The 25,170-nt window shown below is 38.9% G+C and overlaps 3 protein-coding genes across 4 annotated transcripts; all 3 read left to right on the top strand.

Annotated features, from left to right (window-relative positions):
• Nucleotides 1–300: 300 nt before the first annotated feature.
• Nucleotides 301–5,265, top strand: LOC148365244 (uncharacterized). The gene is made up of 2 exons (XM_088335738.1): nt 301–553; nt 3,708–5,265. Exons 1-2 carry the CDS (start codon nt 397–399, stop codon nt 4,871–4,873), a joined length of 1,323 nt encoding a protein of 440 aa, XP_088191864.1. The 5' UTR covers nt 301–396; the 3' UTR covers nt 4,874–5,265.
• Nucleotides 5,266–5,498: 233 nt separating this feature from the next.
• On the top strand, nt 5,499–13,499 carry LOC148365243 (uncharacterized). The gene is made up of 2 exons (XM_088335743.1): nt 5,499–5,751; nt 8,640–13,499. The coding sequence occupies exons 1-2, from the start codon at nt 5,595–5,597 to the stop codon at nt 9,668–9,670; spliced, it is 1,188 nt and encodes a 395-aa protein (XP_088191869.1). The 5' UTR covers nt 5,499–5,594; the 3' UTR covers nt 9,671–13,499.
• Nucleotides 13,500–16,532: 3,033 nt separating this feature from the next.
• LOC148365242 (uncharacterized) lies at nt 16,533–20,971 on the top strand. 2 transcript variants are annotated; one of them, XM_088335728.1, is made up of 3 exons: nt 16,719–16,850; nt 18,926–19,035; nt 19,520–20,971. In XM_088335728.1, exons 2-3 carry the CDS (start codon nt 18,927–18,929, stop codon nt 20,833–20,835), a joined length of 1,425 nt encoding a protein of 474 aa, XP_088191854.1. In that variant the 5' UTR covers nt 16,719–16,850; nt 18,926; the 3' UTR covers nt 20,836–20,971. The 2 variants fall into 2 exon arrangements, with proteins under 2 accessions (XP_088191853.1, XP_088191854.1); XM_088335727.1 differs by lacking the exon at nt 18,926–19,035 and having other exon boundaries at nt 16,533–16,850.
• Nucleotides 20,972–25,170: the final 4,199 nt, after the last annotated feature.

Below are 25,170 nucleotides of genomic sequence, written 5' to 3'. Positions count from 1 at the left end.
GTTGCGTGTTTGGAGTGCGATGAATAAAGTCTGCCAGTCATAAATCATGGGATTTGTATGTGTGATGCCGAGAGAAGAAGACTTAAGATAAGAAAATGTTGAGCAAGGGAACATATTGATACATTCAAATCAAAAGAAATTTGCTTCACATGTTCTTATATTTTAAATTAATTGCACACAAGACAGGATTCTTATCCAAACTGTCTTTTTTGGGTAGATTTTAGTTGACCTGTACTCAAGTACACAGGGGGCAGTAACGCGTCCTGGACTGTTGATCTCAACTCTCAATACTACAGCAAAGAAATGCAACGGAAGTTAGCATAATCGGTGAATCTTCGGCGCTAACATTGATTGTTCTGCCCTTGTCATCCGTCTGGCTCTTGAACTTAACGCAAAATGTTAAAACAGTTGATAAGGGAGCGACTCATCGCTGCTGCTGACGAAATATTTGGACTATTTGAAAAAACATTTGCTTCGTACGAGGAGGAAATCCAAAGACAGCGACGGAAACTGGAAGCGGTTTGCGAGAGTCAAAACATCATTGGACTCGAAGGTCTGCACACATACTTACCGAGGGGCAGATTAACAAGTTTAGGGGGCGGCACAGAAAAAATGAAAGCCGCTATTAACATCTTGCTTTTACAAAATAATTGTCTTCTCTTTAACTCCGGGATCAGGATCCCTTTTGACCCAAAGAGCCATAAAAGCAAAAAATGTTTTAAAAAGAAATTGAGAGAGCCACGTCATATATTTTCAGACAAAATAAAAAAAACTGCCAAACACGCTCTCTAGACAAAAGCTAATTCTTCAGCACATTTTATTTCACTGTGTGTCATTTGAAGATCTAATCAAATGTATGAAATGATAATAATGCCAAATCCTGTGTCCCAAATCAATGTAAATATGCCATTTACAATTTGTCTTCCACCTTCAGTTAAGTGTGTTGAGGCAATTTATTTCCATGAAATTTGTCCTTAATAACGGTTCCAAAACAATGTGCGTGCAAAGTTCTTCTGTAAAAATGTCACAAATTACTGCAAACGATAAGCATCTCGTCATATTCACTTTCGGTGTAGACTGCACTGAGCGAGAGAGAGAGAGAGAGAGAGAGAGAAGGAAGTTCCTTGTGCTGTGTGCACGGATCCGCCCACATGTACTGCTCACCCAATCAAAGTCGTTTGCCAGCGTTTTTATTTATCAGTTTCAATGGTTTCTTAACGAACTTCTGCATTAAGTTGCACCGACTTTATATGGACCAAAATCGGGATGAAATCACTTGACTTCGGAACGCTGCAGAGAGATGAGCAATAGTTACATTTTATTTCAGAGCCATATGCACTCATGAAAAGAGACATATATGGCTCCCGAGCCATAGGTTCCCTACCCCTGCTTTAACTCCATAGGAAAGTTGCATATGACCTTTTCATTTTGGATTCTAAGCATTCAGATTACGATAGACTTGATTCCTTGTTTATGAGAATTACAGAAACATCAGCGGCAGCATCTACCTATTATTAAAACTGTTAGCTGAACAACCGGATCCTGAGGGCAATTGAGTGACAATATACTGTACAAGAACAACAGTACTGTATATAGTCTTGTCAATTTCCATTTCTTAGAATGTTTAGTGACAATCATCGCACCCAAAATGAATAATCTGTATTTATATCAACTAGTTTTCAGCTGTAAACTTTAAACATCAAATGGATTTAAATACTAATCAGTCTAAATATAAATTCGTACAACGCAATTCAAAGTGAAAACTTCAACAATCTCGACCCTTGATGCTTATCAAGATCCTCTGAAACGTTTTGTGCTGTAGTGTAAATTTTAAGTTACAAAAAATACAAGTAGTAGCACTCTACATTTAATTGTTAATCTGGTAAAAATGAACGGTGACAATTTGGTCACAATACAATAGTAATCATATTCTTAAATCAAATACAATAAGGACCACTCAATGTATGTAGTAATAACCCTGGAACTATAGTAAACTGTAACAGTACTCAAAATTCTTAAGTAATTTAACAGCTCAGGAAAAAAAAAATTAGTGTTCTTCAAGAAATAGGAAAAAGCTGCTCCCAATAAACCCCATGAGCATTATTTACTCTTTAAGACTATCTAGTGCTTAGTTTTGGTCCATAAGCATCGGTACAATTTCAAAGTTCTCTTTTTTTTTAAGATGCAAAACCACATCATAACAACTGGATTTTGCGATTTCCATGTCGGCAACTAAAAACAACTTGACAGACTTTTCCATATTCAAGGCCTCAGCTCTGAAGGACTCCACGCTTAGCATCCCAAGGTCACTACCTCTTTCATTGCTCATGTTGGTGCTCAAGTGATTTTTCTATCCGCTCCAGTGCTGAAAATTTGCGTTTGCAAGCGACTGTGCTCGCAGGTAGGGCAACGGAAATTTTGCACAGTCCTAAGAGTTCAAAAAAGACTTCACTGAATGGTTCCAAGAAAACTGATCCCCCGTTCCAGTTACTTTATTTCTATTCAAGATTTGTTTGACTTGGTGCACCTCATGTTTAAGATCATCTAGGTCTGAGTTGTATATACTTCTCAGACAAAACCAAGGCGTCTCTTTCAAAAGACCTCTGTAGCGTAGCCTTCAGTGTCTAAGATTAAATAAAAAACAGTCCTACAGAAATTGTCTTTGTCACCGTCTTTCTGACCAACTGTGAACATAACAACAACTCCATGAAGAACAGAACTGATCTTCCACTGCCTTTTGGAAACACTCTACGTGTGAATGTTGCATTGCGTAGCAATGTTTCGTACTTCTTCTGTTCACAGCTCTCCAAAAAACGAAGTACATAGCAAACGTACTCGATCCTGTACATAACCGTCATTGTTGTTATGGTTTCTTACCGCTACCTCACGGGAGGAAAAGGGCACATGCAAAGAGAACTGTGACAGCATCGTATTCTTGCTGATCCGTTTAACAGGTCTATATTTTCGTAAATCTTCACTTTTTCCATCCGGTTACTTATATATTAGATGTCTTGCAAGCATGAGGCTGCTCTTGGTGGCTACAGTTAGGCTGACTGCCAAGTTATTGCCATCCGATAATCAGATTCATTACAAAGAAACAAAATAAAAAATAAACTGAAGATTCTGGGCTTGGCACATCAGGACAAAGTCTTCCTGAGACAAGCTTTGACAAAATGGCTCACCACTGTTTTATAGGAAAGAAGCGTGGATTAACAAAAGTGAAACTTAGCTGGAAAATGAAACTTAACCAGACAAAGTAAGGAAGGCACATCTTCACGAGAGGCATTTTGTTAAGACTGGACCCAGATGGATTTTGAAAATTGTATGATAATATTAGGGCAGATGTATCAGAACACCACTTAGAAAAAAATGCTGGGAAAGTACTGAATGAAAGGATACATTGAAACATCGATAAATACAAGAGGTAAATAATTATTTCAAATATGTAGATAAACATACGGTGCATTTATAACAAGTAAATGAATAATGTGACTATCAAAGTAACGATGTTATGTTAAAATAATAAAACTCGTATAGCTAGATTTCTAGAAATCTATATAACTAACATGACAACTTATTCAGTGTCACATTTTCTAATCCTACAATACAAAACCTACTGTATCAGAGTAGCCTCAAATATTTTTTGTTTTATTTTTTTAAGGCTCATATTTTACTGGTGTTATTTGAACTGTGTTTTTGTCCACTAGATAACCAACTCCTGATAAATAGCCAGGATGTAGAGCAGAAGAGTCCTCAGACGCCAATGGTCAAAATTGAAGCAAAGGAGCAGCAGCTTTCCCATGTGAAAATGGAAGACGAGCAATTTGATGTCAACGAGTCACCACCAACCGGCACCCTAGCCAAAATCAAAGACGACCATAATGACCCACCCGAGAGCTCATCGCTGCATTGTTACAGTCCGAGATGCGTCAGCTGGGAAGGACCCTTGCCTGAGGAAGACTCGGCCCCCCTGTCCGATGGCGATTGTGTGGAGAGCAGCGTAAACTGCGAACCGGACCCTGAACAGTTGGATATCTCCAAAAAGAAAACAACTCCCGGAGAGAATGCCAACATTTGTAGCAAACGCGACGATACCTGCTCGGTGTGTGGCGTTTGCCTTGAGAAAAAAGATTTTCTGAACCGTTCGGGGAAAGATAAACAAGACTACTGCCGAGATTGTTTTAAAGGTTTGGACAAACGTTGCTCTGTATGTAGAAAAGCATTTTCTCGCAAGTCTTATTTGATCATACACATGAGAACACACACAGGGGAGAAACCTTTCTCTTGCTACGTTTGCAGGAAGGCATTTTCTCAAAAATCTGATTTGACCAAACACATAAGAACACATACAGGGGAAAAACCGTTTTCTTGTTCTGTCTGTGGAAAAGCACTTTTTCAAAAGTCTGATTTAACCACACACATGAGAACACACACTGGAGAAAAACCTTTTGCGTGTTCTGTTTGCGGCAACACATTTTGTAGCATTTCGAACTTGAAGCAACACACGAGAATGCACACGGGAGAGAAACCTTTCGCTTGTTCTGTTTGCGGAAAAGCATTTACTAAAAGGTCTGTTTTGACTGTACACATGAGAACACACACAGGTGAAAAACGATTTTCCTGCTTATTTTGCAGTCAAGCTTTCACTAGCAAATTTGGTATGGAATTGCACATGATAACACATATGGAAGAAAAGCCCTACAGGTGTTTTGTTTGTGGGAAACCGTTTACTAAAAAGTTACATTTTATTAAACACATCAGATCTCACAGATTTGAAAATTATCTGAGTTGTTTAGAATGTGGTCAGCGTTTAACCAATAATTCAGATTTGTTTCAACACTTGAGCCTACACCTAAGAAAAAGGACGACCTGATTCACCCCGTATGTGGATGGGAAATGCTCACTTTCCTAAACTTTAAATGTTCTTTTTGTTTTAGTTGGGAGACGTGAAGTTAGGAAGCGTTGATACCAACGACTTGTTTGGTGTTATTTGTGTGATTAATAAATATCATTAAGAAATTACAGAAGTGTACTGTAGAACATTTCAAGCAATGACGCACACAAACTGATACATTAAAATGAATGTGCTATAAATCACCTTAAAAATATAAATGCTTTGAACTCAAGACTGGATGCATGCTTTAACTTTCTATTTACAGAATTTCATGGAACAATATCAGGGGATGGTCTGTACAGCCCTTGATACTTTGTGATTAAGGGCTAAATAAACATGAATTGATTTGACTTTACTTGAAGAAAATATAAAGGACATGTCACTAAAAACGATTGTTGGACTTGAATAAAAGGCCTCGACAAAGGATAGTTTTCTATGTTTAAGGAGTACGTTACATTTTAATAAAATTTGAGGAGTTTAACAAAGACAAAAATCCGTATTGATGGGAGCGGTAATGCACCAAAGTGGTGGATGCTAACCGCTGTTAAAATCGAAGAAGAGTGTCAACTTCACCCAAATTCCAGCGAAGAAGAAAAATACAGGAGTTAGCGTATTTGGTGAATCCTCGCTGCCTGAACTAACGACATAGTTTAAACTACGCTTGTTATTCGTTTGTCTGTCGAACCAAATCTGACACAATATGTTAAAACAATTGATAAGGGAGCGACTCATCGCTGCTGCCGACGAAATTTTCGGATTGTTCGAAAAAACGATGGCCTCGTACGAGGAGGAATTCGAAAAGCAACGAAGGCAACTGGAAGCGCTTTGCAAAAGTCAAATTCCTATCAGGCTCAAAGGTCGGTCCACATAGTTATAGTTTCACTTTGTATTATTGACTATTAATGATAATAATGTGCGCCAATATATATTTTTATAGTCAGCATTTGAGATCAAGATTTTATTTATTGTCATTAACATAAAATGCCAATTAAATGTTTTTGCAACGCTGGTGTACAATATTTGCAAAGGAAGTTCAAACCAGGATATAATTGAGTAAAATCAAGAAGGGGAGAGAATAAGAGAGAGGGAACGAGAGAGAGAGAGGGAAGAGAATAAGAGGAAATAATCTTATGCCAGAGCCTGTGTCCCATATATACCACTACCGCTCACCCAATCAACTTGCTCTGGGTGCTTGCGTTTTGGGGTTGATTTCTTAGCAAAGTACAGCCAAAACGGGGTCTATTGGGGTGACACCTTGACTGTCAACTGTGTTTTAAAATGCACCCTATATAAATATATGTATATATATATATATATATATATATATATACATACATATATATACTGAACCGCACCATCTGGACTACAAGAAGCATCTCTTAAACTACAAATGAAACGACGGAAAGAAAATTCGTGTGATCTCAAGATTGTCACCGAGACGGATGTACTCATTAAAAGAGCATATATGGTTTCAGAAACATAGGTTCCTGACCTCTACAGGTTATTGTCCTGCAGCGAAGAGGGTAGCGGGGTCTGATGGACTTGACAGCTCTGTAAAAAACGGCCTCTCAGTCTGTCAGCGGATGTTCATGTAGCATTTTCCTGGTGGAAGCGTACAGGGTCTGGGATCCGTGGCGACAGCCTTTGCTTTCCTCCTAATTCGGCCCGCATTTATGGATTCCAAGTCAAGGAGGGAGCGTCCAACGATGCCCAGTGCAATCCTAACCACCCGCGCCAGTTGCTGCTGTGCCGTGCATCTGCCATACCAGACGCTCATGTTAATTTAAGAATCATGTCATGTCTAGTGTTTTAACAATGCTCATTTTTTTTCTGTCCGCTCCTCTTAAATGTATACAAAACTTACTGTCAGGGTACGTACGGGTGCTTGAAATCCTTAGAAATGCTTGATTTTTTTAATGTTGTGTTTTCAAGGTCAGGAAAATGCTAGAATTTTGGGTAAGGTGCTTGATTCTATAAACCACGCAATCAATGAAGAACATGTTTCTAAAAAAGTGTGTGAAAATTACGCTGATAGGCTTACTCCCGTGGGTTGTCATTATGGTTTTGTCATGTGAAGCATTACCGCTCCTCCTGGTCGCACCCAAGAGGACAGCCCTACTAGAAAACTGTCTCTTTTGGCTCGGTTCACTGAGAAGAGCCGTATCTTCTGCTCCTCAGGGTGGTCGACAACTTTTTCCAAAAAAAAAAAAAAACATTTCGTTTTTTTATTTTTTATTTTTTTCACATCAAACATTTGCTGTATTCCGATTTCGAAATCTTCGTTCGGTTTGGAAATTTCGGTTCATTTGGAAAAGCGCATCCTCAGCAGCCAATCAGAAGCCTGCATTTAACAACTTCGTGCTTCCGGACTCTCCCGAGCGTTATAAGGTCCTGCATTTGCATGTCATTTTCAAAAGTAGACGCACAGAGAACACAAAAAAATGGAGAAGAGGTTAGGAATCAAGCAAAAACCTCAGCCCCAGAAGAAATATTCAAAAGAAGCTAACAAAATATATGACGCTACTAAACGTAAATGTACACTAAGAGCATCGTGGAAAGAGGAGATCACGTGGCTTGTGGCAGATGACGCAACGCAAACATTGCATGAATGAAGATGAGTAAATACAGGTACATACTGATGGCAGATGGTAAACAGCGATGTCATATACATGCAATGAATGTTATCAGTAGATATATTATAAACTTAATTTTAAAGTGTTGTTCTGTTATATATTCCGATTATCAATCCTTAATACTTTGCAACAATGGGTTCTTTTTTGGCGATTAGTCGTCTTATTGTGTTTCAATTTGAGAAAAATGGAGCAGGCAGCTTTATGGCTGGGCAGGCAACTTTTCAGAGTTGTCTGCCCTGGTGTTGTGTAACTTTTTGTCATGAGTTTCGGACACCGATTATAATAAAATAACAAATAATAAAACATTATGCCCTGAATTATTTTGTAATTTATGTTTTACACTAAATTAAAATATTCACAGACCTTAAAAAAAAAGGAAGATACAAAGGCAAGTTTACCTTTTTAAACACTGAACATATTTTAAGTGTAACAACACCGAATCCCTGAAAATCCAAAACAATAAAATACAAATTAAAAATATGAATTCCTTAGTTCTATCAATAATATTTACAATTCTGTTTTAACCTTCTTATACAGAGAAAAATACACAAAAAATATAAAATAGTTAAAACAATAAGAAAAAGATTAGCAGTCTCTAAGATTAAAATATTGAATGCACTCTGCTCCAGAGAAATTAATATCCTTAAAATGAGTCCAAATTAGGCTGATTTTTCTGCTTTATACATATATTCTTTCTTGTTTTGTCTTGGGTATTCAACTCTATTATTACCCAACACCTATACAGCTCTTTTTGTGTTTGCAAGCAATTATGACATATTGAAGCTGCACGTGCATTGTTGAAGCAGAATGGCAGAATTCATGTTGGTTAATACCAGCCCATTGAAACAAAAAAATTGTAGATTATAGATAGAAACAGCTCAAAATAGAACAACGTATGTGCTAGCAGCAAGATAGCAACTTTATTTTAGGTTTTAAATTTCAACAACAACAAAAAAACAATCTTTTGATCAGCACTGGATTCTTTCCTTAAATGGTACTGGAAAAAAATTAAAAATTGGCCTTGAATCTAGCTATGAAAAAGCTGTACAAACCTTGTATGATACCTGCTCATTTTTGAATAGTGTTATATGAACTGTGTTTGTGTTATCTAGATATCCAGCCCCTGCTAAATAGCCAGGATGACGATCGCCCTGAGGACCAAGGTTGGCGCTCAAGTTTAGAGCAGAAGAATCCTCAGCTGCCCATCGTCAAAATGGAAGAAAAAGAGCTAAAGCTTCCCCACGTTAAAATGGAACAAGAGGAGTGTGATGTCAGCTGGTTCCCACCGACGGGCAGCCCTGTAAAGAGTGAAAATGAAGACGAAGACCCACCCGAGTGCTCACCCGAGTGCTCACAGCTCCGTGATGAAAGTCCAAGTGGCGATGGGTCTGAAGGACCCCCGCTAGATGAAGACATGGCTCCCCTGTCAGACAGTGATGATGTAGAGAGCAGCGCAAACTGTGAGCGGGACTCTGAACAACTGGAAATCTCCCAAAAGAAAAGGACTTCCCACAAAAACTCCCCAAAATCTGGCAAGCTGGACGTCACTTGCTCAATGTGTGGTGCAAGCTTTGCGAGAAAAAAAAATCTGAAGCGTACGGGGAAAGATATTCAAGACTGTTGCCGAGTTTGTCGCAAAGGTTTGGACAAACTCTGCTCAGTTTGCGGAAAAGCGTTTTCTCGCAAGTCTTATTTGATCATACACATGAGAACACACACGGGGGAAAAACCCTTTTCTTGCTACGTTTGCAGAAAGGCATTTTATCAAAAGTCTGATTTAACCAAACACATTAGAACACATACGGGGGAAAAACCGTTTTTATGTTCTGTTTGTGGAAAAGCACTTTTTCAAAAGTCCGATTTAACCACACACATGAGAACGCACACGGGAGAAAAACCTTTTGCGTGTTCTGTTTGCGGCAACACATTTTCTAGCATTTCAAACATGAACCAACACTTGAGAACACACACGGGAGAGAAACCATTTTCTTGCTCCATTTGCAGAAAAGCATTTTCTCAAAATTCTGATTTGACCAAACACATGAGAAAACATACTGGTGGGAAAGCTTTTGCCTGTTTTGTATGCGGAAACAAATTTTCTAGCATGTGGTACTTGAACCAGCACACTAAAATTCACACGTGAAAAAAAACTTTTGCTTGTTCTGTTTGCAGAAAAGCATTTACTAAAAAGTCTGTTTTGACAACCGTACACAAGAGAACACACACACACAGGAGAAAAACGATTTTCTAGCTTAGTTTGCTGTCTAGCACTCACATGCAAATTTGGTAGGGAATTGCACATTTGTTTGTGGGAAAACGTTTACTAAAAAGTTGAATTTTACTAAATGTCGCAGCCCTTGGATGCCCAAAGAGGCTCGACTATTGCTTCAGGTATTCTTTGTTTTAGTTGCACAGAATCAGGGTCACCCTAGCACCGTGAAAACTATGTGCTAGGTCACTTGTGTCAAACTGGCGGCCCCCGGGCCAGATCAGGCCCGCTAAGGGATTGAATCCGGCCCGTGAGACAACGCTCAGAGAAGCGCAAGAGAAAAACGAGCTGCAGGTTGAAATATGTCAACTTGATGTTGCCAAAGCCAGGTGCCTCTCACAAAAACACTACTTGTATTTATTTCTCTCTCTCTCTTTTCCACCCCTTTTCTCCCACTCTCGGTCTCTTTCACTCTCTGTGTCTCTCTTTTTCTCTTCCTTTGTTGCTCTTTGTCTCTTTCTCTCTCTGTGTCTTTTTAACTTCCTTTGCTCTAACATCCTTTTTTCCTTTTCTCTCTTTTCCCTTTCTCTTTTCCTACCCTTCCTGCTTTCTTTTCTCCTTTCTCTCCTTCTGTCTTTCTATTTCTCTTTGGATTTCTTTCTTCCTCTCCCTTTCTTTTCCCCCTCTCTCACGACTTTTTACCTCTTTTGTTTCTCACGCTCTCTCCCTCTCTCTCTTTCTTTCTTTGTCATGCCCTCTCTCCTTCTCCCTCCCTCTTTTTCTTATTTCTTTCTCTTTCTTTTTCTTTCTCTTTAATCTACTAGCCCGGCCCCAGACAGAATTTTTGTTCTATCGTGTGGCCCCCGAGTTAAAATGAGTTTGACACCCCTGTGCTAGGTGTTTAAGATGAGACCATTGTAAAGCTGTAGATTTAGTTGGTACACGGGATTATTCATCTGGAATGAAGTCACGTGTATCGGCTTGGCGCAGCAGAATGTGGGTGTTAATATGGAAGTTGGGTATAACTGTATCTACATCAGTCATTGTACTGAATTTCAACTGTAGTGGAGGAGTGGCGACTTCAGCTCTTTGGCAAGATCTTCAAGAATGAATGCTCGAGGTGGCACATACGTCTCTAATGACAGTATGGGAGTTGACTTTGTGGATCTCATGAGACGCTTGCCCCTTTGTCTAAGTGTAACCTTTCATTGTGGCCTCTCCAAGTTTTTTCATTATATTAGGTAAGGTAGCCTGGGCTTGGTAAATGACACAGTTTCTTTTGACTAAGTACTTGTGCTAAAAGTCTTTGCTCTTTTAGATAGCTTCTCATCTGGAGCTCTCAAATTCAGAAAAAAAGGAAGAGGCTATAGGCTATGCGGGCCTCTTTTAACAGAAACTAAAGTGTTTGAAGGCTGGGTATTCACCAGATTTGTCAAGCTCTTCTACAGCAAACCTACTGCAATTTCGTACAATCCGATCGGGTAGTTTTTTTTCAAGAGCTTTTTATTTTCCTCACAGTCATTGAGTATGGCCTTTGACATTAGGCATAGCTTCTCCACAGCTTTTCAAGAAATCCGCAAACTCTCTTCATGCAGATGAATCGTTTGAATTCATCTTAGGCCAATTCATTAGTTATTTTCTGAATGCTTTCTGAACAACAAATGGATTACCATAACAGTCCTCTAAAACTGCTCAGGATCCCTCATATGCATCTTCAGAGCTCCGGTAGAAAAACCCCTCCATGGCTCGCCGTGCCTCGCCTGTAAGGTAGCTTTTCAGGTAAAGCATCTCTTCGCTAGCAGGGATAGGTTTTCTACCAAGTAGGGTTAAGAAAGATATTATAAAGTCAACAAATTTCAGAGGATCTCCAAAGAAGACAACTGGTTCAGGAACAGGAAGGCGATTTAAGCTTAGTGCACTTGCTCCAGCCGGAGATGGTGTTTGTGATTGAGACACTGTGGCTCCTGCACTCACAAGGCGATTTGAATTCATTATTGGAGGGGTTTTAACAGGTGCTAAATCATGGCGCTCCCTCTCTTTCTTTATGTTTCTCTTATGTTCGAGCACGAGCTGCAGCCACCTTGACATCCATATCTACTTGCATCATTTTCAACTTTGATTTATCTGCCTCTTGTCTCAACTCCCATTTGCTCTTGCGTTATTTCTGCCATCATTTGTCACTCATGAAGCTTCCATTCAATTTCCAGTTCAGTCAGTGTCCTCCATTGAGCTTGCATCTCCTCCATAGACTTCTCTTGCTCTTGTTTGGCTGCAAGCTCCACTTCTTTCTCTGCTCGTTTACCGGAATCCCGAGAGTTGGCGATGGACTCCTTCATCTGATCATTTTAGTCTATCTGAGATGACACTTTCAGTGTTTTGCCAAAGATAGGTTTGTATTTGTCTCTGTTTAAAATCATTCTCACTCTGTTTTTTAGCTTCTGATTTAAAAGTGTCTTGTGTAATGCCTACTTCCATTCGTATACTCACGAAGATATAATTCTTTAAATAGACAAAATAACCAAACAAACATACTTCAAGGCCCTCACCAAGGATGCTTCTCTGTTCAAACATGCGGCACAGTCCCCTTTTGTGCGAATTAAATAAAAGTTTAAGCTGGAGAAAAATATTTGTGACTCAGGCTCAAAGCAGCTTCCTAATTTTCAGGACCTGTGTGTTCACCTTTACCTGTCTCCCTCTTTTAGAGCTACGGCGTCCCTCAAGGACAAAATTCATTCAACACCCATACCCATCCCAGTCCATACACACAACATCACTCACAATTTCACAAAGCAATTATTTTAAGCACATATGAAATAGAAGCATTATTTAATCCTGTTAAATTTGATTTTTCTTAAGAAATAATAACAAGAAAAATTTAAATAGTTTTACTTAGACAAATCAAAGACACAAGGACTAAACATCAGGTCTCACAGAGGTGAAAATGATTTGAGTTGTTCAGATTGTGGTCAGGGTTTAATGATTAATTCAGATCTGTTTCAACACTTGGGCCTACACTTAAGATAAAGGAAGGCCTGAATTGCCCTGTATGTGGGGGGAAATGTTCACTTTCCTAAACATTTGAAAATGTTCTTTTTGTTATAGCTTGGAGATTTGAGATTAAGAAATATGTGGCCCCTCCAGGATACTGCTGACCTGTTTGGTGATTGGGGTGTAATTAATACATGTCATGAGGAAATACTGTAAATTATTTGTGTGATGCAGAGATGAAAATTGTACTGTAGAACATTTCAAGTTAGGAAAAACAAACAAACTGATACATGAAAATAAATTGGCTTCAAATCATCTTTACGAGTGCCTTGAACTGAAGATTTTTTTCATTGACAGAATTCATTGACCTACATTGACTGAAACAGGTAAATTACATGTAACATCTATTCTGGACAGCAATTGTAATAATAACTTCACAAGGCAATCGTTAAACAAAGATCACATTTTCTGAGAAACAACAAAAAATGAATAATAGATTTGATGACGCTGTGATATATAGTGTGAGAACCAAGTAGGTAAAATGATCTGTAGCCCCCAAAGTAAAGGAAACACTTTAAAATGATGAATACGATGAAAATAAAGTAATTATTAAAGTCACATTTTCAAATTAAAGATAAATCTGCAGCCTTAATATTGAAACCACTGATGGTGTGTTTTTCGCTTTTCCAATTATTAAAAAGAAATTGGCAAGATATTTAGCTCTGGATCCATCCATTATCTGCACCGCTTATCCTCAGTTGGGTCACGAAGGTGCTGGAGCTAGCTATCTTCGGGCAGTGGGCAGGGGACACCCTGAACTGGTTGCCAGACAGTTTATTCCTATCATCTCCATGACATTATAAAAGACAACTATGTTTTACGTATAGTAAAGAGTTGTATACCCCCCCAAAAAAATATCAAAAATTAAAACGCACTTTTTGACATATCAACAATTGTTTTTTGTTGCATCTTTTAATATGGTAATCATACCCAATGTGCAAATAATATATAATATGTTTAAAAATATGCCGATGTGTTGAGTTAGACGTGTTATAATTATTAAACTTTTTACTTTGTTTATTTTCTGTATTCCTTCCATCCATTATCTGCAACGCTTATCCTCAGTAGGGTCGCTGGGGTGCTGGAGGCCATCCCAGCTATCTTCAGGCAGTGGGCAGGGGACACCCTGAACTGGTCGCCAGCCAGTCGCAGGGCACACAGAGACGGACAACTCACTCGCTCATTCACACCTTGGGACAATTTGGACCTGTATTCATCTTCTGATTTTTGTCTCTGTACTTCTGCAGCACTTAAAACATGTTTACTTTATAGCCTATTGTTGTCTGACTGTTTCATTCCAATTTGGTTTGTAGTGATGCAATCTTCAATTTTATTCAAATAAATGCTCGTCATACACAAATTGCGGACATCTGGCGTTTTCTTCATGGTGTACTATTAGAAGTTGCGTCCCAAGACGTTTTACTGCAATCTTGTATTAAATGAAGTCATTTGTGTAGCTCTTGTTAGGAATTTACTATAATACAACAAATGTGGCGTTTACCAAATTGACTGACTCCATTAACCAAACACAAACTTTATTCTCCTAACAATGCGTGCTTTTTCTTGATATTAGGGAAAACATATTGACAAGAGACGGGCTTTTTCACACGGGGGCAGATTTATTTTCTTAAATTATTTCTTAAGTGAATTCTATCGAATTTAGCCAAATTATTGTCGAATTAGTCTAATTAGTCTTGTCTAGCCCCCCATCTTTTCGTCTCTGCTGTCCCTCTCCGTCTTCCGTCCTTTTGACACGTTGGGGCATCGGCCCCCCCATGGGGCGTGCTGACTCCTCCCCTGGGCGTGCTGACTCCTCCTCCCATGGGCGCGCCGCCGCCGCCTCCTCCTCGCCGAAAGACGCCGCCATGTCTGAAGGACTCACAACAAGAAAGCTTATCAGAAACCTCGTCTCCTTTTCCCCCGTCAACCCTTGTCCTCGTTCTTGTTTTTCTGTAAACAATTCTTGTCCAGGCCACACTGACCCCAAGCCTTCCCTGTGAAAAATCCCCATTGCATTAAGCAAAATTGAATTTGTATTATATTAAATCCCTTATAGTCAATTAAATAAAATAAAAAAATCCTTCACTCTGAATCAAAAAAGTCTCAAAAGGCTGTACAGCCTACCATTACACGGCTCCCGGTTCCGAAACCTTCATTAGGGTGAATTAAAAACTCAAAAACCTCAGTATGACAAAAGTGAAGAAACCTTAATGAGGTAATCCCCTTTCGGGGATAACCAGGCTGCAATGGATGACGCAGGGGCAAACACAGACACCATCCATCCATTATCTGCATTGCTTATCCTCATTAGGGTCGCGGGGGTCTGGAACCCATCCTAGCCATTTTTGGCAACCAGTTCAGGGTGTCCCCTGCCCATTGTCAGACAGTCACGGGGTACATGGAGAAATACAACCATTCACACACGTATTTATACCTAGGGAAGATTTGGACCGGCCAATTTACCTGACATGCATGTTTTTGGAATGTGGGAGGAAACTGTTGTGCTCGCAGAAAACCCACGCAAGCACGGGGAGAACATGCAAACTCCACACAGGAAGGTTTGATCCGATGACGTCAGAACTATATAAATATATATATGTATGTACATATATATATATGTATATATATATATATATATATATATATATATATATATATATATATTAGTACTAGTAATAAAAAAAAGTTATTTTGGGTGCAAACTTTGTCCTCATTGTCCCTTTTTGTGTCTTCTATAAAAATACTACAAACTATCAAATGTAGTGCTTAAAAGCAGGGTCTATCATATTTTGATACAAAAGTACTATGAAGAGATATTATGACAGAAATACTACAAAAATGCAACTACAGAAATACTACAAAGATACTAGTATGGAAACACTTCAAAAATAATTATACAGAAATACTACGAAAATAACTACAGCAATGATATAAAAAAATACTGCTACATAAATATTACGACAGAAATACTACAAAAATAATTTTACACAAATATTATGACAGAAATACTACAAAATACAACTACATTAATGCTACAAAAAATATTCAATGGAAATACTACAGAAATACGAAAAAATAAAAGTCTGAATACAAAAATACCCCAAAAATAAAACTCAAGTAATACTACCATAATACTACAGATATAGTACAAAGATTCTTCTTTAGAAATTCTACAAAAATTACAACTGCAGGAATACTGCAAAAATACAACTATAGTAGTACTGCAAATCACGGTTCACAGATCCCTTAACCGCATGGGTCGTCGGGACACCAATAAGGACACAACTCTAGACAGCCTTCTCCACTGTTGTCCCTTCTCTGTTCTTGGGTCATGGCAAAGTTGGCACCAGTCAATTCCTAAATGTTGTCAGCCCAGTTCTTTTAGGGTCTTCCTCTCCTCCTGCCCACTTGCACTGTGCCCTGGAGATAATCCCAGTCATTCCTGATGATCTTGTGAGGTGACCATACCACTGAAGTTTCCGTTGACGATAGTTCTTCGTAGGGTCAAATTTGTCCTCTGATGTTTAGTTTGTCACACGTGCTAGGAAGCTGATGCCTAGACGTTTCCTGGAGCATCGCATCTCCGCGGCCTGGGTTTTCTTTCCGAGTTTTGCTGTGAGAGTCCATGTCAATTGTAGAGGAAGATGGAAGTAACCAGCGCTTGCAGGAGTCTGATGTTTGATTTCACTGTTATGTTCTTGACCTTCCAGATGATTGCGCTAATGCACCTAAGCGGTAGATGCCGGCTGTCTTTGAACTCGAAGAAGAATTTCAGCTTCCCTCAAACTCCATCGAAGAAGAAAACAACAAAAGTTAGCATTTTTGGCGAATCTTCGGTGCTTAAACGCGCGATAGAGTTTCAACGGCGCTTGTTATTCGTTTGGCTGTCGAAATTCATTGCAAGTAAACATGTTGAAACAGATGGTAAGGGAGCGACTCATCGCCGCTGCTGACGAAATATTTGGACTGTTTGAAAAAACGATCGCTTCGTACGAGGAGGAAATCCAAAGACAACGAAGACAACTGAAGGCTGTTTGCAAAAGTCAAATTGTCATCGGGCTCGAAGGTTAGCGCACAAACTCACATTTTCACTCTGTAATATCGACTATTCATGATAATGTTGTGCGCTTGCATACTTTTTACTATCAGCTATTCGTTTAACATACCTGTCAACCTCCACGGCTTCATGCCATTACAAACACTCGTATTTTCCCTTACAAAATAATCATTTTTTCAAACGTGTTTGTTTATGTCGTTTAACATGTTATATTGTACATGTGTTTCATTATATCATATATATTGTTAATTAACATTCTGTTGTGATATCCTGAGTTGCTCGACATGAATGAGGTTTATAGAAAAAAAAATCAAAAATTAAGTAGCTTGGACGTTCACTGTAGAAGGAAAAAATACATGCAAATATAATTAAGTAGAATAATAAATTTCTTATTCAAATTATGAATTCATTTTCTGCATTAAATTATTATTGGTAATATACTGATCAAAAGGATAACCACAAACCTTTTCATTTTCTCATTTTATACTTCCTTTATTTCTTAACTTCTTTATACAACATAATAATTCGTAATATACTGCATCAAAGCAAGTGAGAGCCGGCTCTTTTAATGAGTTGAGCCGAAAAAGCCGGTTCTCCAAAAAGAGACGGACTTACTTTCACTACATCAAACCACTCGCTTCGTTTGCAACGAAAAAAAACAATACCGACATAGAGGCTTCCGCTGCGAACTCGTTTGACTTGATTAATTTGCCATTTTGTGATAGTCGGTGTATACCGGATGTTAACCATAATTGACAAATTTACGTTTTACCGTACAGGTTTTCTTGTACGTCATACACGTCATAAAATGCATAATAAACGTACTTTGTACGGCAAAAACGTACAGGTTTAAGAACCGTGTCATGCCTATCGTGTTCTATCAATGCGGGGTTTTTCTCCGCTCTTTTTAATAGTAAACAAAACCAATCGTATGAGGGAATGGGTTTTCGAGAGCACTCGAATATTTTGGTTTTATTTTTAATTCATTCAATGCCAGACGTTTTTCTCAAATGGGAAGTGATGGTGCCAGCCATTTTTTGCCGTTTTTACTTGTTTTTAAGACGAGAGTTCTGTAGTTACATACATAAGCATAGGAAGAAAAAAAAAGCGCCAACCCTTATTTTTCATTAGAAAAAAAAATAGAATAGAATGGAATATACCTTTATTGTCATTGTTACAAAATGGGTTGAACGTATTGTGACAACGAAATTGGGCGTGGCACTCCAGTTTCACGTTTAATACTGAGGATAAAAGAAAACAAAGAAGATAAGGTTATAATTTACAGAATATAAAGGAACAAAGAAGATAAAGGTTATAATTTACACAATATTTACACAAGAAATGTGGGCATGTAGGATCTTACAGTTTTGTTATCGTATTAGTGCAACATGCGTGCAAAAATAGTCAACATTGTGCAAAAATAGTCAACATTGTGCAACGTGAGCATAGGTATGAATACAATTACACATCTGTATGAGGTAGTGTGTTTGCAAGAGTTTTCAGTTATTTGTGTGGTGTGTGTTAAGGGTGGTAATGGCTCTGAGGAAGAAACTGTTTCTGAGTCTGTTTGTTTTTGTTTTGTGTGACCTGTAGCGCCTGCCGGAAGGCAGCAGGTCAAAGAGGTGGTGGCCGGGGTGAGAAAAGTCCTTGATGATGTTTTCTGCTCTGCTGAGGTAGCGAGAGCAGGCAATGTCCTCCAGACTGGATAGAGAGCAACCAACGATTCTCTGGGCTGTGTTGATGACCCTCTGAAGTGTTTTCCTGTCTGCTGCCGTCCACCCAGCATGCCACACCGTAATGCAGTATGTTAGAATGCTCTCCACTGTGGCTTTGTAAAAGGACACCAGCAGCTGCTCTTTCAGATAATTTTTCCTGAGCACTTCCAGGAAATGGAGTCGCTGCTGGGCCTTCCCTACCACCGCTCTGGTGTTTGCAGACCAGGAGTGGTCATCGGAGATTTACACACCCAGTAATTTGAAAGAGTGGACTCTCTCTACACAGTCTCCTTTTATAATGAGTGGTGCTGGGTTCCTGCCTTTCCTCCTGAAGTCCAGTATACGTTCTTTTGTTTTTGTGGTGTTCAGTATGAGGTGGTTTTTCGAACACCAAGTTGTCAGTGACTCCACCTCATCCCTGTACGCCGCCTCGTCCCCTTCAGAGATGAGGTCGACCAAGGTGGTTTCGTCAAAAACAAGTATGTTGCTAGCTTTAACCATTGTTTAGTAAAATGGCTTTGTGTGAAGGAATGCAATTCAAGTAGAACTTTCATTTTGGGGCTCTTTTTTTTGCATTTGTGACACCTCCAATCCATTAACAACGATTTCCTTGAAAAAAAGACGATTAGCTTGAAAAAATGCCATTGTCTATTAAAAAGACTGAACTTACATAACATTTGCAAGAACCTCTCAGCGCCCAATGTTTTCCGTAATCTCCATCGCTGGATAGAGAAAGCAAAGCAACACAAAAAAAAGTGGGGACTCCTCAATGTGTGGATCAAGATCTTTAAAAAAAACATTCCTGCCATCTGGTAGTGATTTATTTTGCTTAAACCATTCCTACAGGTTTAATATTTACTGATAAAGAGCACCAAAGCCTTTAGAATTGTTTTTTATTAGATAAAACAAAAACAAAAATAAAATTTGGCACTCTCTAACAACACTTGTGTTTGTGTTCTCTAGATAACCAGCCCCTGCTAAATAGCCTGGATGAAGATGGCCCTGTGGACCCAGGTCGGAGCTCAAGTTTGGCGCAGAAGAATCCTCAGTTGCATATTATCAAAATGGAAGAAAAAGAGCTGCGGCTTACTCACGTTAAAACAGAAGAAGATGAGTTTGATGTCAGCAAGTCACCACCAACTGGCATCTATGCCGAAATTAAAGACGGCCACAATGACTCAGACGAGCGCTCACAGCTCCATTGCAACAGTCCCAGTTGCAACAGGTATGAAGGACCTTTGGCAGATGAAGAATTGGCTCCGCTGTCAGACAGTGATGATGTAGAAAGCAGCGCAAACTGTGAACCAGACCCTCAACAGCTGGAAATCTCCAAAAAGAAAACAGCTCCAGAAGAGAACACCAAAATATGTGGCAAACGGGACGTCACCTGCTCTAAGTGTGGTGCAAGCGTGGCGAAAAATAATTTTCCTAACCGTATGGGGAAAGATAAACTTGTCTGCTGTCATGTTTGTTGTAAAGGTTTGGACAAACATTGCTCCGTTTGCAGAAAAGCATTTTCTCGCAAGTCTTATTTGATCATACACATGAGAACGCACACAGGGGAGAAACCATTTTCTTGCTCTGTTTGCAGAAAGGCATTTTCGCAAAAGTCTGATTTGACCAAACACATGAAGACACATACAGGGATAAAAGCTTTTGCGTGTTCTGTTTGCGGTAACAAATTCTCTAGCATTTCAAACTTGAACCAACACACGAGAATGCACACGGGAGAAAAACCTTTTTCTTGTTCTGTTTGTGGAAAAGCACTTTTTCAAAAGTCTGATTTGACCAAACACATGAGAACGCACACAGGAGAAAAACCTTTTGCTTGTACTTTTTGCGGAAACAAATTCTCTAGCATTTCAGGCTTGAACCAACATATGAAAATGCACACGGGAGAAAAACCCTTTGCCTGTTCTGTTTGTGGAAAAGCATTTACTAAAAAGTCTGTTTTGACCGTACACATGAGAACACACACAGGAGAAAAACGATTTTCTTGCTCATTTTGCAGTCAAGCACTCACAAGCAAATTTGGTATGGAATTGCACATGATAACACACATGGAAGGATTTCCCTATAGGTGCTTTGTTTGTGGGAAACCGTTGACTAAAAAGTTAAATTTGATTAAACACATCAGATCTCACAGAGGAGAAGATTCTTTGAGTTGTTTGGATTGTGGTCAGGATTTAACGAATAATTCTGATCTCTTTCAACACTTGAGCCTACACATAGGAGAAAGAAGGGCTTCAGTTGTCCCGTATGAGGGTAAAAAATGTTAACTTTCCTTAACTTTTGAAAATGTTCTTATTTTCTGTAGTTTGGAGACATGAGTTTACGAAGTGTGGCTCTCTCGAGGATACTGACATTTAGTGTGTGAGGTTTGATGAATAAATGTTGTCATTGAGAAATACTTAATTTATGTGTGTGATGCAAATATGAGAAGTGTACTGTCGAACATTTCAAGCAAGTGAGCATACAAACTGATACATTAAACTAAATTAGCCTCAAATCACCTTTAGTTATGAATGCTATAAAATGAAGACTGGATACATGGTATATCTATTGGGAGACTTTAATTGGCCTCCATTGATTATTTGCCCCTTCTGTTCATCCTCCCAAAAAAGTCTAAAATGAAGCCGGATCTTATCTTGGTCCCGTTTCTTTGACAGTCTAAAACGTTTTTAGAAATAAAACATTCAGAAAACCAAATGATTTTCTAATCTTGGTAGAGAAAAGCATCCTTTTCGGGGTTTTTGTAAAGATCTGATCCAAGTATATACTTGGTCGTATCAATCGATACTAATCCTGGTACAGATACTCAAAAATGATCATTAAATAATTGAACTCTTCCCGCCTTTAATTAGTTCATAATTATGATAAAACAGCGCAAAGATTTGAGGCACTGAAAAGGTGTTCTATATGAAATAACTATAATGAAAACAGTACAAAACAATATAAACATTTCTATTTAAACTGCTTCAGAGCAAAGGTCAAGAGAGGCAAACCGGAATAATGCAGCAATGTAATAAAATACAAATATGATACCATGACAACTATAATACAGTGTGTCACAAAAGTGAGAACACCCCTCACATGTCTGCAAAGATGTCATCATAATTTTAAAAGAACAACACCAAAAGAACATCGCTTTGACACCATGAAATGTTGTGTAATTTTATTTTTCCCCCGAAAAAAATATAGCCAAATTAAAAGTCTGTCAATCAAATAGTCAAGTAATACATTTACTGCTCGTTCTATGCGTTTATACTGTCATTGGCGTCGGTTATAAGAGTATTGTTAATTATTAATTTTACAATTCTAACCATTTTAACATAGTTAGAAGTAAAGCAGCCGAGTCCTGCCATGGCCGGGCATTATACCGGCGGGCGGAGACGTAACTGCGTGAGATTCTTGCTCAAAGATGTTGTGGCAGTTTCGGAGGGAATGTCAAGGACGGATTTTATTAACAAGTTTGTTGAGAAGATTCTGAAGTTTAAAAAGCAGGAGGTATATGCTGTCATAAAATTGACTTCTGGCAAAGGCTTTGATGTGAGTTTTGAAACGGCAGCTCTTTATCAAGAGTTTTGGAATCGCTTTGAGGGAGTGAGGTCCCAGTTTTCAGGATTTACAGTGGAGAAGCTGACTGATAATACTAACAAAATTGTCGTTGTTAGAATGTTTAGTGAAATGATCAGTGCTGATGACGTCTGTTATTGGTTGAGTAGATACTGCTCAGTAAAAGGCCAGGCTATGAAGGTGAGGTGTGAGAAAGGCTATTGGAATGGTGCCTGGAGGGTACCAGTCCAACTACGGCAAGATCCTCAGGGCTTTCAGGGACTGAAACAAATTCCGTCGACTATATTCCTGGGGGAAAACCGTGGCTTTATCCACTATCAAGGGCAACCAAAACTCTGTCGCAAATGTGGTGAGCATGGGCATCTGGCTGAGGTATGTGATCGAATTTTTTGTGGAAAGTGCAGAACAATTGGACATTCCTTTGAGGAATGTAGCAATAGCAGAAAATGCAATCTCTGTGGAGAAACGAATCACCTCTTTAGAAACTGCCCGAATTCGTTTGCTAACAAATTGAAAGCTAGGAAGGCAGTTAACAAAGACAACAAAGACAATGAAATGATGTCAGACAACATAGATAATGAAGTGAATAAATGTCACAAAGACAATGAGGTGAATAAAGATAACAAAGACAATGAAATTATGTCAGACAACATAGATAATGAAATGAATAATTGTCACAAAGACAATGAAGTGAATAAAGATAACAAAGACAATGAAATTAATAAAGTCATGGAAATACAAAATGGAAATGAACAAGAAATTAATGAAGTTATAAAAATACCCAATGAAGATGAACAGGAAATGAATAAAGTTATGGAAATACCCAATGAAATTGATCAAGAAATGCACAAAGAAATTGGACAAGACAAACAAATTGAAAAAACAGATGTACCTACCAAAACCCCTGGAGCAGAGACCAGAGAATCAAAATTGAAACAGGAAGAACCTGGAAATTCAAATTCGATTTCTCATAAAATACCTGAATTTGGACATGACAAACGAATAGAAAAAGCAACTGCCGCTCCGAAAACACATATTAATCAGGAAGGGCCTGGAAGAGAGTTCAAATTAGCAAATTTGTTTGCTACGCCATTGCCGGGATTTGGAGAAGACAAACAAATCGAAAAGGCGAATGACTCTCCAAAAACCCATACGGGCACTGGAAAGAGGAGTAAAAGTAAGACAAAATTGGGAGTGGTGAAAAAACCAGAAACAAAGATAAGAGATTTAGAAGAAAGCCGATTGCCGGTGAATAAGCCCACAAGGGAACTGTATGAAGTTGAGACGGAGGAAGTCGGGGAGGGAAAAAACCTGACCCTTAGTGGGCAAGGAAGTAAGAGACCCCTTGATAGGTCCTCTGGCTCACCCCCTAACCCAGAAAAAAGGGGAAGACCTGGAACCACAGACAGAGAGTCAGAGGGTCCCAGAGTTTTCCCCGGTGAGTCTCAAAATGAGGTACTACTCTTAAGTGATGTGTCTGACACAGGTGACACCCTCGATGATCTCGATGATCACCAAAGAATGGACTCAGATCCCCCAGTTTTGTCTAACTAATTTAAATACTTTTACAACAATTATGAACATTACATTCTCTACTATCAATGTAAGAAGTGTGAGATCAAAGGTTAAGGCTCACAGTGTTTTATCGTTTTTAAAAACTATCAGAACGGATGTGTTTTTACTACAGGAATGCTGCATCCCCTTTCTAAAAAATTATAAACAGTGGGAAGAGATTTGGCCATATCCGTCATTATGGAGTGGCTCGAATGAAAACCGTAACGATGGGGTAGCCATTTTAATAAACAACCCTCAACTCATCATAAAGGGGAGTACTGTGATGAGAGACGGACGCGCAATCTTAGCAAGACTTTCTTATATAGGGAATGATTTTAACCTCATTAACATATACGGCCATGCCGACAGACAACTCAGGTACGAACTTTTAGAGGACATCCAGTCGTATATGCTAGGCCATCAACCACTAATCGTGGGAGGAGATTTTAATTGCATCTTAAGTAGGAAGGATAGAAAGAGGAATGATGAGGAGTTTAAAGTAGATAAATCATCAACTTTATTACAAGACATGTGCCGGACATTTAAACTGGTGGACTGTTTCAAATCCATACATCCAGGAGAGGAGGGCTTCACCTGGTTCAGTAGTGACAATGCCAGAGCCTCTCGAATAGACTACATATTTACGAGGGGTTTAGCACAGAGTGATGCAAGATTAATTCCAGTTTTTTTTTCGGATCACTTGCTACTGTCCTGCTCTTTCTCATTTCCTTCAGGTATGACTGTTGGGAAGGGTTTGTGGAAGTTAAACTGCTCCCTGCTGGAGGATGAGGCTCTAGCCGCACAATACAGGGAGCTGTACAAAGACTGGCAGACCCTTCAAGACTCGTATGATTCACGAGCACAATGGTGGGAAATGACAAAGAAACGAACACAGACCTTTTTTAAAAATGCAGGGAAAAACAAGAAACTCAAAGAGATGAAACGCATGTCGGGACTACAAAGAAGACTCCAACGCTATTTCATCCTAACAGAAAAGGGGATGGACTTTAATGATGAAATCAAAGAGACCAAACAAGAACTAAACGCTTTGGCGGAAATAAAGAGCAAAGGCATCATAATAAGAAGCAGAGAAAGAGAAATAGAAGAAGGGGAAAAATGTACACGCTACTTTTTTAAAAAAATTATGGGCAAAAATGAGGGGATTTTTAAACTTCAAAACGAAAACGGGCAAATAACAAAGGAAAGTAGTGAAATAACCAGATTGGTCGAAGACTACTACAAAAAATTATTTGAAAAGAAAGAAACATATGAGAATGAAATGGGGCATGTATTAGATCATATTTCAAGATCAGTGCGTCAAGACCCCTTTTTAACATCGGACTTTACCCAAGACCAACTGAATGATTGCATAAAGACTATGAAAAAAGGCAAATCACCCGGGGAGGACGGACTCAACCTCGAATTTTACCGGACTTTTTGGGATATTTTAGCACCAGATCTGTTAACTGTTTTTAACGAATTTT

The sequence above is a fragment of the Urocampus carinirostris genome, chromosome 5 (assembly GCF_059441175.1).
Source record: "Urocampus carinirostris isolate Australia breed hairy pipefish chromosome 5, RoL_Ucar_1.0, whole genome shotgun sequence".
Classification (NCBI taxonomy): Eukaryota; Metazoa; Chordata; class Actinopteri; order Syngnathiformes; family Syngnathidae; genus Urocampus; species Urocampus carinirostris.
This window is presented reverse-complemented; position numbering and strand designations above follow the sequence as displayed.